General features: G+C 43.1%; 1 protein-coding gene across 1 annotated transcript; it reads right to left on the bottom strand.

Annotated features, from left to right (window-relative positions):
* Nucleotides 1-183: 183 nt before the first annotated feature.
* LOC138167991 (aldehyde dehydrogenase, dimeric NADP-preferring-like) lies at nucleotides 184-9,981 on the bottom strand. The gene is made up of 3 exons (XM_069096966.1): nucleotides 9,725-9,981; nucleotides 3,536-3,621; nucleotides 184-525 (listed from the first exon to the last, which is right to left on the bottom strand). Exons 2-3 carry the CDS (start codon nucleotides 3,578-3,580, stop codon nucleotides 313-315), a joined length of 258 nt encoding a protein of 85 aa, XP_068953067.1. The 5' UTR covers nucleotides 3,581-3,621; nucleotides 9,725-9,981; the 3' UTR covers nucleotides 184-312.
* Between the last annotated feature and the right edge of the window lie 4,048 nt (nucleotides 9,982-14,029).

Raw genomic sequence — 14,029 nt, 5'->3', positions numbered from 1 at the left:
CTCCAAACTCAACAGATTTTCTACCATACTACAGTTGCTCATTCTATGACTCTACTCACCACCCTTAGATTTTCCAGACCTGGCCACCCCTTTCCATATGTGTTGTCTCTTCCTATTAGAACATAAGCTCACGGGGCACAAGGACTGTCTTCACTTTTGTTATTGTATCCCCAGGACAGAGCCTAGTGCTTGAAACATTGTATCTAGCATTTTTTCACTGATTCAATCATTCAGTGATACTATGACACTAAGCTTCTTGGGCCTCTTCCAGCTCCCAATCTCTAGTAGTCTGTGATTCTCTGATGTCCAGTCTCACCTGCAGGCAATGTCAAGGTCACAGTCCTTATCAATGTAACAGGGACTCTTCCCTCCCAGTTCCAGGGTCACTGGGGTCAGGTGCTTGGCTGCAGCTGTCATGATAATCTTGCCCACTCCTGTGCTCCCAGTATAGAGGATGTGGTCAAATTTCTCCTTAAGCAATTCTGTGGTCTCAGGAACACCACCATTAATAACTGGAAACAGGTCCTGCCATGAAAACATATAGAGGAGATCAGTCAGAAAACACTCTCAGGTGGTCCAGTGGGGACAGCTCTGGAGTTGGCATCAGAGGACCCAAATGGCCTCAAAGGTCCCTGCCAGCTCCAAATCTCTGCTCTGAGGGTCCCCTGGCTGGAATACTATCGCTGCTTTATTCCCCACTTCTCCATCACACCCCCTGGGAGCCTCAACAAAATGCAAGACTGCAACAGTCTTGATACTGCCACTTCATCTGTCCTCTGATGAGAGGACAGAGTGATGAACTCCTCCCCAAATCTCTGTTAAAGGAGGTTACCCAGGCCAATCATCCTTTCATTTCCCACTCAGCTTGACTTCTTTGGATTTCTCCATCATGCCCCAGTCCAGGCTACCTTCTCCCCATTCCCCCTTAACCTGCCTGCCCTGTCTTTTTAACTTCATTTAGATATTGTCTTCTCTCTTTAGATTGTAAGCCCCCTGAGGGCAGAGACTTTCTTTTTCCTATTTGTATCTCCAGTGCTTAGTACAGTACTTGGCACATAATAGACATATAATAAATGTTATTGACTGACTGACTCCTGGATAACCTTCCACAGGCAGATAATCAAACAGTCTTCCTCCACCATTAGGTGCCATTTGACTTTCTAACTTTATTCCCTGCTAATTCTTTTCATAATCACAGTCAATGGCATTGTCTTTCTTATCTCTGTATCTTTGCTCACATTATTCCTTATTCCTGGAATTCCCCTTCCTCCCCACTTAATCCTTAAATTCTTCTCCATCATAAAGAAAGAATTTATGAGCAAACAGATGTAAAACTGGTGATTTTGATGGCAATAAATTAAAAAGGAAGTGTACAAGTAAAACCAAAGCAGCTGAGATTAGAGGGAAAGCATAAAGCTGGGGGAAATTTTTAAAATCAAGTTGCTCTGATAAAGGTCTCATTTCTCAGATAGAGAAGTGAGTCAAATTTACAAGAATCCAAATCATTCCCCAATTAATAAATGGTCAAGAATATGAACAGGTACTTTTCAGAATAAGAAGTCAAAGCTTTCTACAACCATATGAAAAAGTTCTCTAAATCATTGCTTATTAGAAAAATGCAAATTCAAATAACTCTGAGGCACCACCTCACACCTATCAGATTAGCTAATAGGACAGAAAAGGAAAATGACAAATATTGGAAGGGATGTGGAAAAATTGAAACACTAATGCTCTGTTGGTAGAGTTGTGAACTGGTTCAACTATTCTGTAGAGCAATTTGGAACTATACCCAAAGGGTTTACCCTTTGACCTAACAAAGCCATCACTCTCTATCCCCAAGAGATTTTTTTTAAAGGGAAAAAGATATATTTGTATGAGGGTATTTATAGCAGTTCTTTCTGTGGTGGCAAAGAATTGGAAACTGAGGGAATGTCCATCAATTGAGGAATGGCTCAACAAGTTGTGGTATATATATGTAATGTGGAATACTATTGTGCTATAAGAAATGATGAACAGGATAGTTTCAGGAATACCTGGAAAAAAATATATGAACTGATGCAAAGTGAAGTGAGCAGAACCAGGAGAACATCATACAAAGCAACAGCAACATTGTAACAATGATAAATTGTGAATGACTTAGCTGATGGGGTACCTGGGGTCTAGATCAATTTGTGAAACCAACTTGTAAAACCAGTCTGTTCAGTTGTAACTGCAATTTGTCCTTTCCCATCCTTGAGATCTGCCCCTTCTCCCTATCCCATACTCCACTAGGCAACACCCTCTGACCCCTTTGTTCTTACTTAATCTCTTCATTTCTTCTGGGCCTGGCCCACACCCTCCTTTGTCCTTGCCTTTTGTCTCCTTCAACCTGGCCCAAATCTTATCTAAACCATCTATTCACCTGCTCCTCTTGGTCAGCTCTGACCTTTGTCTATGCACTGAGGCCCCTCCCATCTGGTCAGCCCTGATAATGGCAGCCCTACCCTTTAAAGGTAAAAGCATGTACCCCTCTCACTTGCAGGTCCCCTAAAGGCCTCTTGCCGATTCTCATAGAAGCATAACAATGAACTTTTACAACTCTCACTCCAATTAAGCCTGAGACCTTGAATTCTTTCCAGAAGATATTGCAGGTTTTCTGGTCTTAGATAAGATCATAATTCCTGCTGAACCTATTGGGATCCCGTCCCCCATCATTAGCTATTTTTAGCAATACAATGATCCAAGATAATTCCAAAGGACTTGTGTTTTATCCTCCCATTAATATGTAAGCTCAGTGAAGGCAGAAGCTGTCTCTTTAAAATTCATCTTTCTTGTAGCACCTAGAACACTTTGCTGAAATACCTAGCACTTTCTTGAACCTAAAGGAGTTAAGTTGAGTGGTCTTGGGACATTGTACAGCAGTACTGGGTGTTGTGTGGGGGTAGGGAGGCAGGTGGGGAATTACTGGCTCTGAGACCCAGGGCCCCCATTGTTATTTCTCCTACTTAGGAAATGTTTCAGAATGAAGTGGGATGGTGAGCCCTGAGTCCCCTTCCTCCTCCAGAGACCTCTACCATACTAATAGAAAGAGCAAATATGAAAAGTTATGGCTCCATGTGGGGGAAGGAACACTCAACTGGGAATCAGGGGCAGCTAGTTAGCTGTGTGATCTTAGACAAGTCACTTTCTCTGGGCCTCAGTTTCCTGCTCTCTAAAATGCCTGGAGTATAGGGCTGTGGATGGAAGAGATCTTAAGACATCCTAGACTAACCCCTCACTTTACAGAGGAGTAAGTTACGTGGTTAGCCTGAGGTCACAGATAGCAAGTAACAGCTCAGGAATTTGCTAATTCAATAAAATTAATTAAGCCCCAGCCAGTATCCAGAGCTGACTTGGGAGGTACAAAGTTTACAAACTAGGAGAGGCATAGGAGACAGCCTGGGTCCCTCAGCTCTGCAGGATTTACTACACCCCCCCCCCCACCTCCAATTCTGCCCATGGGACTTCTAAGGGCCCTTTCTTTCCCCTACAGAGAAGGTTTGGGACTGAGACTCACCTTGTCCAGGTACTGAGGGAGCAGTTTGGCCAACAGGACAGCCATTTTCTCACTCACCTCAGAAGGCTTGAGGACCGCAGCATTGCCTATAGGATACAATAAATACACCTTCATCCAGAGTGTGAAGGTCCCACACCCTATGATTCCTGTACCGCATTAATACAAGGGCCATAGTATTATTCCCTTAGCCCCTCCACATCAAGCTGTAACCAGCACAGGACAAATCCAGCTTGTGGCACCTCTGTGGGGGAGAGGTACAGGCTTCCTTCCCATAGTGACCACCATTCTAGTCCCCTGTCTCCTGCTCCTCTCCTGACCTAAGCCCCTAGGCTCAGAGATCAGAGACCACACCAAACCACACAGACACATGCACACACATCAGCATGTCTGCATGCACACAAATGTGCATAGACACCCAGGCTTGTTCCACACCTGTCTAATGCTGTCTACTTGGACCAAGATCCTGTCCCCCAGCCCTGGCCAAACCCCCAATCCTGATCGAAGTCTCTCCACTCCCAGTCTTTCCGACATCTCATTACTTTTGAAAGATGAAGGGATGATCAGTAATAAGAATTACAGCTAGCATTTATATCCTGACTACTAAGTGCCAGGCACTTTGCTAAACCCTTTATAATTATCTCATTTGATCATCACAACATACCTGACAGCCAGGTATTATTATTATATCCATGTTATAGATGAGGAAGCTGGCAAAAACAGGGCTTGTGACTTGCCCAGGGTCACACAGCTACTGCATGAGGCCAGATTTGAACTCATCTCTTCCTGACTCCAGGCCCATCACTGAACCACTTAGATATTTGGGCAAGAAGGAAAGGGGCCACAATCTAATGGAGGGAAGACAGAGGCTGAGTGATCATCCAAACCCAACATTAGGACACAATGTGGGGTACAAAGAATGCTGGCCCTTTGGTCAGAAGGTTAAATCCTGACTCTCCTTCTTACTACCTGTAAAATAGGAGACCCAGAATGAATTGAGAGGTGCAGACCATCCTCTGTTTAGAGTCCAGCAAACAGACCTGGAGGACTTAAAGCCCTCATCCAAGGCCAAGTTGCTAATAATCGGATTTGGGTCAATTCATTTGCATGTTATGGCATCACCTCCTCTATGTCATGGCCCTCATTGAGAGCTAAGGAGGAACAAACAACAATCTCTGGGAGTAGAAAGAGGAGCTGCCCCATTGGGGACCGGAGGTAAACAGGCTGGTTGGGCAACACAGCTCTTGTCTTGTCTGTCTTTTCTCTGCCCACTTAGGGAATCATCCACTTACCTGCAGGTGTTCTACCCAAAGGATTATCAATTTTCATACCTGAAACTCTTTTTCTTAAGGACTAGGTCTTACACCCAAATCACTCTGGCTCTCTTTGATTGGCCAACCATAGGTCCCAGGCCAAGTCCCACTTGGTCTTTGTTTGGGCCCAGACTGATTCAGAGTGAATGTAAATAGCAATTGTTTCTGTTTTGGCCAAAACTCTAAGGGTCTTTCCCTTTCAAACTGATCATTTTTTCTTTTATTGACTAGGCAAAGAGGCCATTCTCTGCCTCATTTCTTATCTAGGCTTAATCAATGAATGGGAGATTCCTTAGTCAAAAGAGGTATTAAAGACCTTAGCTTAAAAAAGCCACTGCATCCAGGCCTTCTCCAGTTGTCCTGATCTATATCTGGCCACAGGAGCCAGATGACTCCAGAAGAGAAAGTGAGCCCTGACTTAAATCCAATTCACTTGCATGTCCTGGTCCTCTTTAAGAATGAAGAAGAGTGACAAGTAGATTTGGAGTCAGATCCTAGATTCAAATTCTGACTAAGAATTAGACTAAAGTCTAAGTGACTTTAGACTGATCACTGTCTTATCTGGGATTCAGTCTCTTTATCTGCAAAAAAAAAAAAAAAAAAAGAAAAAGGGGGGTGGGCAGGCAAGATGATCTCAGATGTTCTTTGCAACTTTAAATCTCTGATCTGGCTGGGCAAGTCACCAGTGACTCAGCCAGTGACCCAGAAGGATGGGCTCCTCAAACATTGGTATGCTAGATGAGACTACAGATGAACTCTAACTCAAGGATTGAGTCTCACCCCCAGTTTGATCATGAATCTTATGGCAGTTTGACTGCCCTGGCCAATCCTCTTAGTGATGGGCTATCCTGGGACTATTTCTAGAGAACACTACTATGATCCAGGAGGAGCCTTCCTTCCTCCTGATGGGGTACCTGGGGTCTAGGTCAATTTGTGGAACCAATTTGTAAAACCAGTCTGTGCAGTTGTAACTACAATTTGTATTGTAAAATTGTAATCTTGTTGATGGGGTACCTGGGGTCTAGGTCAATTTGTGAAACCAACTTGTGAAACCAGTCTGTGAAATTGTAACTGCAATTTGTATTGTAAAATTGTTATCTGTAAAATTCCTTTCCCAACCTCCGACTCTGCCCCTTCCCCCTATCCACACTAGGCCTAGGCAACACCTTGGGAATCCTTTGTTCTTACTTAATCCCTCATGTCTCCTTTGGCTTGGCCCAAATCTTATCTAAACTATCTATGCATTGAGGTCCCTTCTCATTACTTTTATTTCGGTGAGGGTGGGCGAGAGCATGCAAATTTGCCTAGACAGAAAAGAGCCCCCATACTTGTACCTCTGCTTTTTAGATTCTGTACAAAAAGAAGTGGGGAATGAGAAAGGGCCACCCAAACCAGGAAATGCAAGAAGAAATGTCAGCACATTACTTGCCCCACCCTAACCACGATGTCCTGGTGACCTTCAAGATTCTGGTACTGTATCTCAACCATCCTCCCCTGGCCCCTATAGAATTGGCGCCAAGCCACTATCTCTAAGGCTCATACTTGTCTGTCAGCCAATCCCTGGCCTTTGTGTTTCCCGATCTCCCCGCAAGAACTGTATAAAAGAACTAAAAGAACGCCCGAGAAGACACTCGGGGTCCTCCATCTTAAGTGTATGGTTGGACCCGGGTTCGAACTCGTGAATAAATGTTTTTCTTCTTTTGTCAGTCTTGTAGTCTCTGTTTTTCCTCAGATACCACGTTTCACTTGTGAGCTTGGTCATGGCTCCTACCCACGAAGTCCCAGAAAAAGACATCAACTGTATGTAGGAGGTTGTAAAGGGGCCCAAGAAGGTGGTGGGCTACGAGTGCATAAGAAGAAAGCATGATCATGGCTATTTGTTCAAGTCACTTCCTGTCATCTTCTGTAAACTGAGGGGCCAGACTAGGGCAACTCTGAGATATCTGTCAGCTATACTGTTGGCTTGACTTGGTCTGTTGCATGGATGCTGGAAAATCAGCCAGGAGCATCTCTCTCTCTTCCCTTCTCTGTCTGTCTGTCTGTCTGTCTGTCTGTCTCTCTCTCTCTCAAATCCTCCACTCTGGTTAGACCAAGTCCCAATCTGGGCTCATTCTGGCCTCTACATCTTTGCTCTACTTCTGATCTGTGTGGAATACCCTTCCCACTCCTGTTCTGCCCCATTCTTTTGAGTCCCATCTCAAAGTCATCCCAAATTACTTCCCTCTACATTCTTCTCCAAATTGTGAAATTTCCCTGAAAATCTATGCCCTACTGTCTGGCACTTTACACCATGGCCTTGTATTTTACAGGGTCAAAGGATTTCAAGCTGGAAGGGACAATTCTGTGAGTGTAAATCTTCTTTCCCCAGTTCTACCCAAAGCTCTATAATGGCAAGATATGGTTTGCCCCTATCCCTCTGGCATGACCCATAGTCCCTACAATGGGCTCCTAGTCAAGGGTGGGCTCATGGACTGAATCAGTACCTTGTGGAGATCCCCATAAAGGGCTGCAGCAATTTCCTTTTCTTTCTCCATTATCATCCTTTGGAGGTTTTCTAGCTGCTGCATCTGGAATTTCAAGGGCAGAGTTTTGCCAGAGTTGAAGGCAGCCCTGGCCCGCTTCACGGTCTCACTGATCTTACTCATGGTGTCTGAGAAAACAGGACCATAAGAGACTGAGATGGATTTTTTGAAACTGAAAATTGATGAGGTATGGCTCTGGGAGGCCCCTCTAGCTCTCCTTGAGTCCTTGAGACATAGACTCTGGGAATCCCCCTGAACTCTGATTAAATCTTCTCATTTGATGAGGCATTTGCATGAGGCAATAAGCCTTACATTGTGGGCCCAAACCTCTGTTTGGCATTCCTGTTACTAGACTTCCCACCCTTGAGCCTATCAAAATATCAATCCACCCTTGAACTGGCCTAGCCCACCAGTGTCTGTAGTCTCCAGGTAGCCTCCAGCAACTTCCCACCCTTAATCACTCATTGACCTCATTAACTCTTCCTGAAGACCCTCCCCAAACTCCTCCTCTAGACCTCCCCTAGATTCCTCCCACAACCTTCTCTATATAAGACCCCATCTTGTCTCCATGTCTCAGAGAGCCCATAGAATAGTGAGAGTGCCATAGAATGACCTAGCACAGACTTACTCTGTGTCTAATGGGAGAGAACTTTTAATAAACTTTACTTTTCTTTTTGGTTGAGAGAAGACTTGAGTTGATTTCATTCAGCATGACCTGGCGTCGGTATTTTGGGGTCTACAGAGTAACTCCTAACCTTCTTTGTGGGTAACCTCTTCAAAAATGAAAATTACTTTTCCATCCAGTTCAATCCAACAAACACTTCTCAGAGGGATGTTATACACTAGGTCCTGTATCAAGTATCAGGAATGTAAAGACAAAGACCAAAACCAGTGCCTGACCTCAAAGAGGCTTACATTCAACTGAGGTCTACAACTTGTACAAAGATGGGTAAAAACAAAGTAATTTCCAGGGCAGGTGTGTGAGAAGCACTAACAACTGGGAAAGATCAGGAAAGGCCTGGTGTGGGAGGTAACCACTGAGTTGTGATTTGATAGGATCTACCCAAAGACATGGAGATGTGGAAGGAGGGAAAACCTATGCAAATACATGGAAGTAGGAAATGGGATAGCATGTGTAAGGAATAGCTTGTAGAAGAATTGGATGAGTATGGGACAGAGATTCCTGTGAAATCAGCCTTGGGAGGAACACTGAACTTGACCAATGAGCTTGGATTTACGGAACCTGAGCTCAGAGTTAGACTCTGCTACTCACTCCCTGTGACTTGCCTGTGGTCACACAGCTGGTAAGTCCAAGAGGCAGAATATGAACACAAATCTTGTAACTCTAAATCCAGGCTACATTCCATTATACCACATTGGAAAGAGGCAAGTCAATCCCCTTAGTTTCTAGAAGAAAAGACTGAAGCCCAGAGAGGTGAAGCACTTTCCATTGTCTCTCTCCAAGCCTCAACTACTAAGGCATAAGGAGAGACATGTAGCCCTCGCTCAACACATACACACACACATCAGAATTCAGGCAACATGACAGGTGAGTGGGGAAGACGTTGGGCATGGAGGTACTTTCTTGGGACACTGCATCCTTGACATGGATGGCTACTCTGACACTTGCTGGCTGGCTGACCTTGGACAAGTCACTTCATTTCTCTGAGAATCAGGGGAGGCCCATTCCACTTTGAGACATCTCTTGTTGGTTTTGTTCATCCTTTGATTTCAAAGAGGATCAATGAAATCATGTGTGTCTCACAAATGCTGGTATATACAACAATCGCCCAGCATAACACCACACAGAATCATCAAATATTAAAGTTAGGGGAGACCCCAGAAGTCTTTTAGGCTTAACACTCCCAATTTTGCTACAAAGTTTCTCCAACCTGCTTTAATCTCAATGGAATTTCATAGCCCCAAGGTGGTTGTGGCTTTAGTCCATCTAGTTTGAACAATCCCCACTTACCCCATTGTCAAATTAATAAGGGAAGAATCAATGGAGAATTATCAAGACAGGAATTCAGTTTGCAAAACCAAGCTCCAGGGAGCTCCAGGTTTAGAGAGCTCTCACTTGGGAAGATAGCAAGCCAGACAATGCTCTGGGAGGTCAGCACAGAAGATGCTTCTGCACATCTAAGCGTCAAGGGATATTTGCCCTTAAGACACTCTTTCTGTACATTCTCTAACACTGGTTCCAGCACATGTTCATGAAACCAGTCATTCTTGAGAAATTCAATGATTTGAATTACTAATTAGTATATCATAAAAACTATTAGAAAAATATATTTTTTTTAAGAAATCTCCAGTTAGAAAATTTAGAGAAATGCAGCCAAAGTGAACAAAGACATTACCTTCTACAGCTTCTCTCAGGGACTGGAACTCCTTGCAATGGTTAGCAACTGAAGATAGTCACTTTCTCTCACTCCTCTCTATTTAAGGTCTTTTCTTCCCTCATTCCACATCACAACTTGGCTCCAAACCCCAAAAATTTGTGTGACAAAGCAAAATTGATATGTAAATGAGAATGTGAAGCTTAATCTACACAAGTCTTGATTTGGAGAATTAACAATGGGTTATTTTACCTGCTTTATTCTGAAATGTGATCATGTGTACTTACAGGATTGGGCAAGGCCAAGAGGTGGGTTTGAAGGGAACTCTATCTGATTGATTCAGCCTGCTGGGGAAGGGTTTCCAGCTCTTCAAGGTACAACTTGCCAGAGCAGTAACTTTTCTTTTTTCAAATCAGTTACATGAAGTGAGGAACATGCAAATGAGGATGGCTTAAAATTCAAATCACATTCCTTCTTGTTGAGGTTTAGGGTTAGGGGTGCAGGACCCCAAAATACCAACATACCAGGTCCCGCTGAAAGAACTCGAGTCAAGTCTTCTTTCAGCCAAAGAAAAGCAAAGTTTATTAAAGATTCACCATAATGGGTAGACTCTTGAGGAGCCTCAGTATCTATGATGCTTGTACCCGACAAGGAATTCTCAGGCTTTCTTTTCTCATGGGGGCAAGATGGGGTCTTATATACGAAAGGTTGTGGGAAGAATCTAGTGGAAGTCTAGAGGAAGAGTTTGGGGAGGGTCTTCAAGAGGAATCAAATGAGATTAGACTCTAGTAAAGAGAAATTAAGTGTGGGAAGTAGCTGGAGGCTACAGGAAATGAGAGACAATGGAGGGCTAGGCTGGTTTAAGGGTAATAGATTTGGGAATAGATATTTTGATAGGATCATGGGTGGAAAGAAGGTGGACAATGGAGGGCTAGGCTAGTAACAGAGATTTGGGCTGGCTTTAATGAAAGGCTTATGGCCTCAGGAAAATTCCTCATCAAATGGGAAGATTCAAGGAGAGCTCAAGGGGGTTCCCAGAGCCTGTACGTCATCATTCTGATAAAAGCATCATAGCCCCCAATCACAATGTGGTTAACCTATGAGGGTGCGTTTGTATTTGGGGAGCTGTTTAAGGTTAAGATGGACCCTGTTTTTGTGCCTTGACAATCCCAGATAATAGTGTTCTCAGTGACCTCAATGTGCCTTCCTTCTTCAGAATTTAAGTGTTGATTGGATCCCCAGAACCTGACACAAGAGGCCAGGTTAATTTGGGGAGTATCTCTCACTAATTCTGTCTCACTTTTACCAAAACCTGAGAGTTCCCCCTAGAAACACCAGAATTTGGGTCTTGATCTTCTCAAAATGGATTCCCTGAAAGCATTCAAACTCACAATATATCAAATATAGTATAGGTTCCATTTAGTTTGGCAGAAAAAAGCAGAAAGGGTTTATGTCCTGACCCCTTGACAATCAGGAAAACAGACCTCCTTTTCTGGAGGATATCAGATCTTCTTTCTGTGAAGTTCCACCTTTTCCCTATATTGATTGATATATATATATCAAATATATAGCACATATAATTCATAGTACCAATGAAAGGCTAGGTTTGAATGGTAATGTGGGTAGAGGTTGGGGGAGGAGGGGCAGTGGCAGAGAACATATACTGGGAAATAATTGCCCCTAAAAATCAAAAGACATCACTAAACCTTTGTTTCTACTTTGGTTAATTGTGTCAATTCATTAAAGTCTCCTAAGTTTCTCCAAGTTCCCCATGTTCATTTTTTCTTATTCATTCAAAATTCATTACACTGTGGGGATTAAAATTGTCTAGCCTACAATAAAAAAGACTGAGGCAGAGCTCTGAGTCAATGGCACTTTAGGGTCGATGGTCCCAAGCACCCCATCACTTAGGACCGTTTTCTTTTTTTCATCTGTTACTTCCATGAGCCACATACCTGGGTTTGAAATCTCTGGATCAAGGGTAGTGATTTTTTCGTGTGATTCCAAAGTGCATTTCAGAGTGGCTGTACTGATCCACCAACAGTATATTTATATGCTTATTTTCCCACAGCCTCTCCAGCATTGACTATTTCTATGTTTTGTCACTTTTATGAAGTTTATGAGTTGAAATTTCACAGATGTTTTAATTGTATTTCTCTTCTTACTAGGAATTTGGAGAATTTTGCATATTTGTTGAAAGGTAGTTGACCTTTCTACAGATACATTAATGTGCTGTTGGTGGAGTTGTGAGTGGTCCAGCCATTTTGGAAAATAATTTGGAACTTTACCCAGAAACCTATTAAATTGTGCTTATTCTTTGAATTGGGTCATCCTGACTTTTGTCCTGCCACTGCACTATGATGACCCTGCAGGAAAGAATGAAGCTGACAACTTTGTGCAGTTCTTCCTCACTTAAGTGCAATGACATCACCCTCATGATGTCATGATCCTCTTCAATGATGAAAGACAAACAACAATGAATGATTCTGCATGAAGTCTCTACACAGAGAGAACTTCCAGAGCACGAGTGAATGAGGTTTTAAAGGAGAATATTTTGTATTAACTGTCTTTTTACCATGTTATCTGTGTATAGTAGTAACTGCCCTCTGGAGACCCAACCTACTAATTGGATCAGAAATGGGGAATGCTGCCATTTTCTTCTTCTCCTCCTCCTCCTCTTCCTCCTCTTCTTCCTACAGTTATCTTCTGTTCTGTTCAGAAATTCTGAGTACCTTTCCTTCCAGATTAAAACTCTTCGATGGTAAACTAGGCCATCTTTTGTCTCAATTCTTACCCAACCCTTAATCATGGAATGGGTATTGCCTCAGACATACTGAGACCTGAGAAAGATTGGTCCCTTTGACTTAGTGATAACAGGAGTGGGCCTATACTGCAAAGCAATCAAAAGAAAGGGGAAGGCTCAAGGCTATTGATAGCACCCCTTTTCATGGTATCAAAGAACTGGGAATCGAGGGGATGTCCATCAATTGGAGAATGGCTGAACAAGTCCCAGCATATGCCTGTGATGAAATGCTATCGTTCTGGAAGCAATAATCAATAGTGTCCATTGTTGCTGAGAGGCAGGGAAGGGTGAGGCTGGAGAAAAGACTGAGATTTGGCAGTTCGAGATCACTGGGAACACTGGAGATGGCCATTTCACTCGAGTGACAAAGTCAGTAACCAGACTCCAAAGGTTTGAGAAGTGACTGCTTTCTCTCTCTTCCAATTGCCATGCTTATACTTACCAGTTTATTCATTTCCCAAGAGCACTTAAGCTCCCTTGAGAGCAGGGACTGCAGTGCCTAGCACAGTGCTTGGCAAACAGCAGGGGATTAATAAATGCTTGGAGCGGATGGATTACACAAAGCTATCTATATGCCTTGTAGAGAGGATAGGGTCTTAGGTCTGGATCCATAAAGGACCTTAGAGGCCATCAAGTCCAACATCCTTAATTTATAAATGAGGAAAATGAGGCTCAGGAAGGTTAAGCATCTACCTCCTACCAGGTGCTTAATAATTTCTCTCTCTGTCCTTCCTTAATTGACTTGCCTGAGGTCACACAGGCATTGGCTCCAGAATTGTAAGAGGATAGAGAGGAAAAATATGAGAGAGACACAGAGACAGAGAAATCTCTGGAACAAGGAGTATAAACTAGTTAGCAATTTTTCTTGTATGCCACCCAATTGCATTTCTTTTCTTTTTTTTTTTTTTTTTGTAAGCAATTGGGGTTAAGTAACTTGCTCAAGGTTACATGGCCAGTTATTTCTGGGTGTGGTGCTAAGTATCTGAGCCCAGATTTGATCCCCAGGTCATCCCAACACTGGAGCCAGTCCTCTTACTCGCTGAGCCACCTGGCTGCCCCTCACCCAATTGCATTTCAAAGGGGCTGAACTGATTCAACAGGATATTGGTGTGCCTCTTTTCCCATAGCCTCTCCAACATTGATGATTTCCACATTTTCTACCTTGCCTCAGAGCTCATTAGAAGATTGGAAGGAAGGAAGTCCCAGATAAATGTGTAGTGGCAATCCTTGCCGATGTTCCATTTTACATTTTCATCAGCAATTTGTATGAGGGGTCATATAAAAAATTTGGAAAAGAAACAAGAGTTATGAAGGAGAGTTATGAAGAAAAAAAAAAGGTCAACAACTTGGAAAACAAAACACAAAAAATTGACTGAAGAAAACAACTCCTTAAAAAATAAAAGTGACCAAATTGGGGGTGGGGGGGTGGGGAGGGAAATCCACTAAAGAAAACAACTCCGTAAAAGTAGAATTGGCCAAAAGGAAAAGGAGATACAAAAGATAATTGAAGAAAATAATTCCTT

This window comes from Petaurus breviceps, unplaced genomic scaffold, assembly GCF_028583685.1.
Source record: "Petaurus breviceps papuanus isolate PSGF00001 unplaced genomic scaffold, PetGlider_PUasm1.0 346957, whole genome shotgun sequence".
NCBI classification, from domain to species: Eukaryota; Metazoa; Chordata; class Mammalia; order Diprotodontia; family Petauridae; genus Petaurus; species Petaurus breviceps.
This window is presented reverse-complemented; position numbering and strand designations above follow the sequence as displayed.

What these genes read in the sequence shown, in the direction of transcription:
- LOC138167991 (XM_069096966.1), bottom strand. Translation starts at nt 3,580, where the DNA reads ATGGCTGTCCTGTTGGCCAAACTGCTCCCTCAGTACCTGGACAAG. An exon ending in TCCCTCAGTACCTGGACAAG is followed by an intron (nt 526 to 3,535) that starts GTGAGTCTCAGT and finishes TTTTCATGGCAG; the next exon opens with GACCTGTTTCCAGTTATTAA.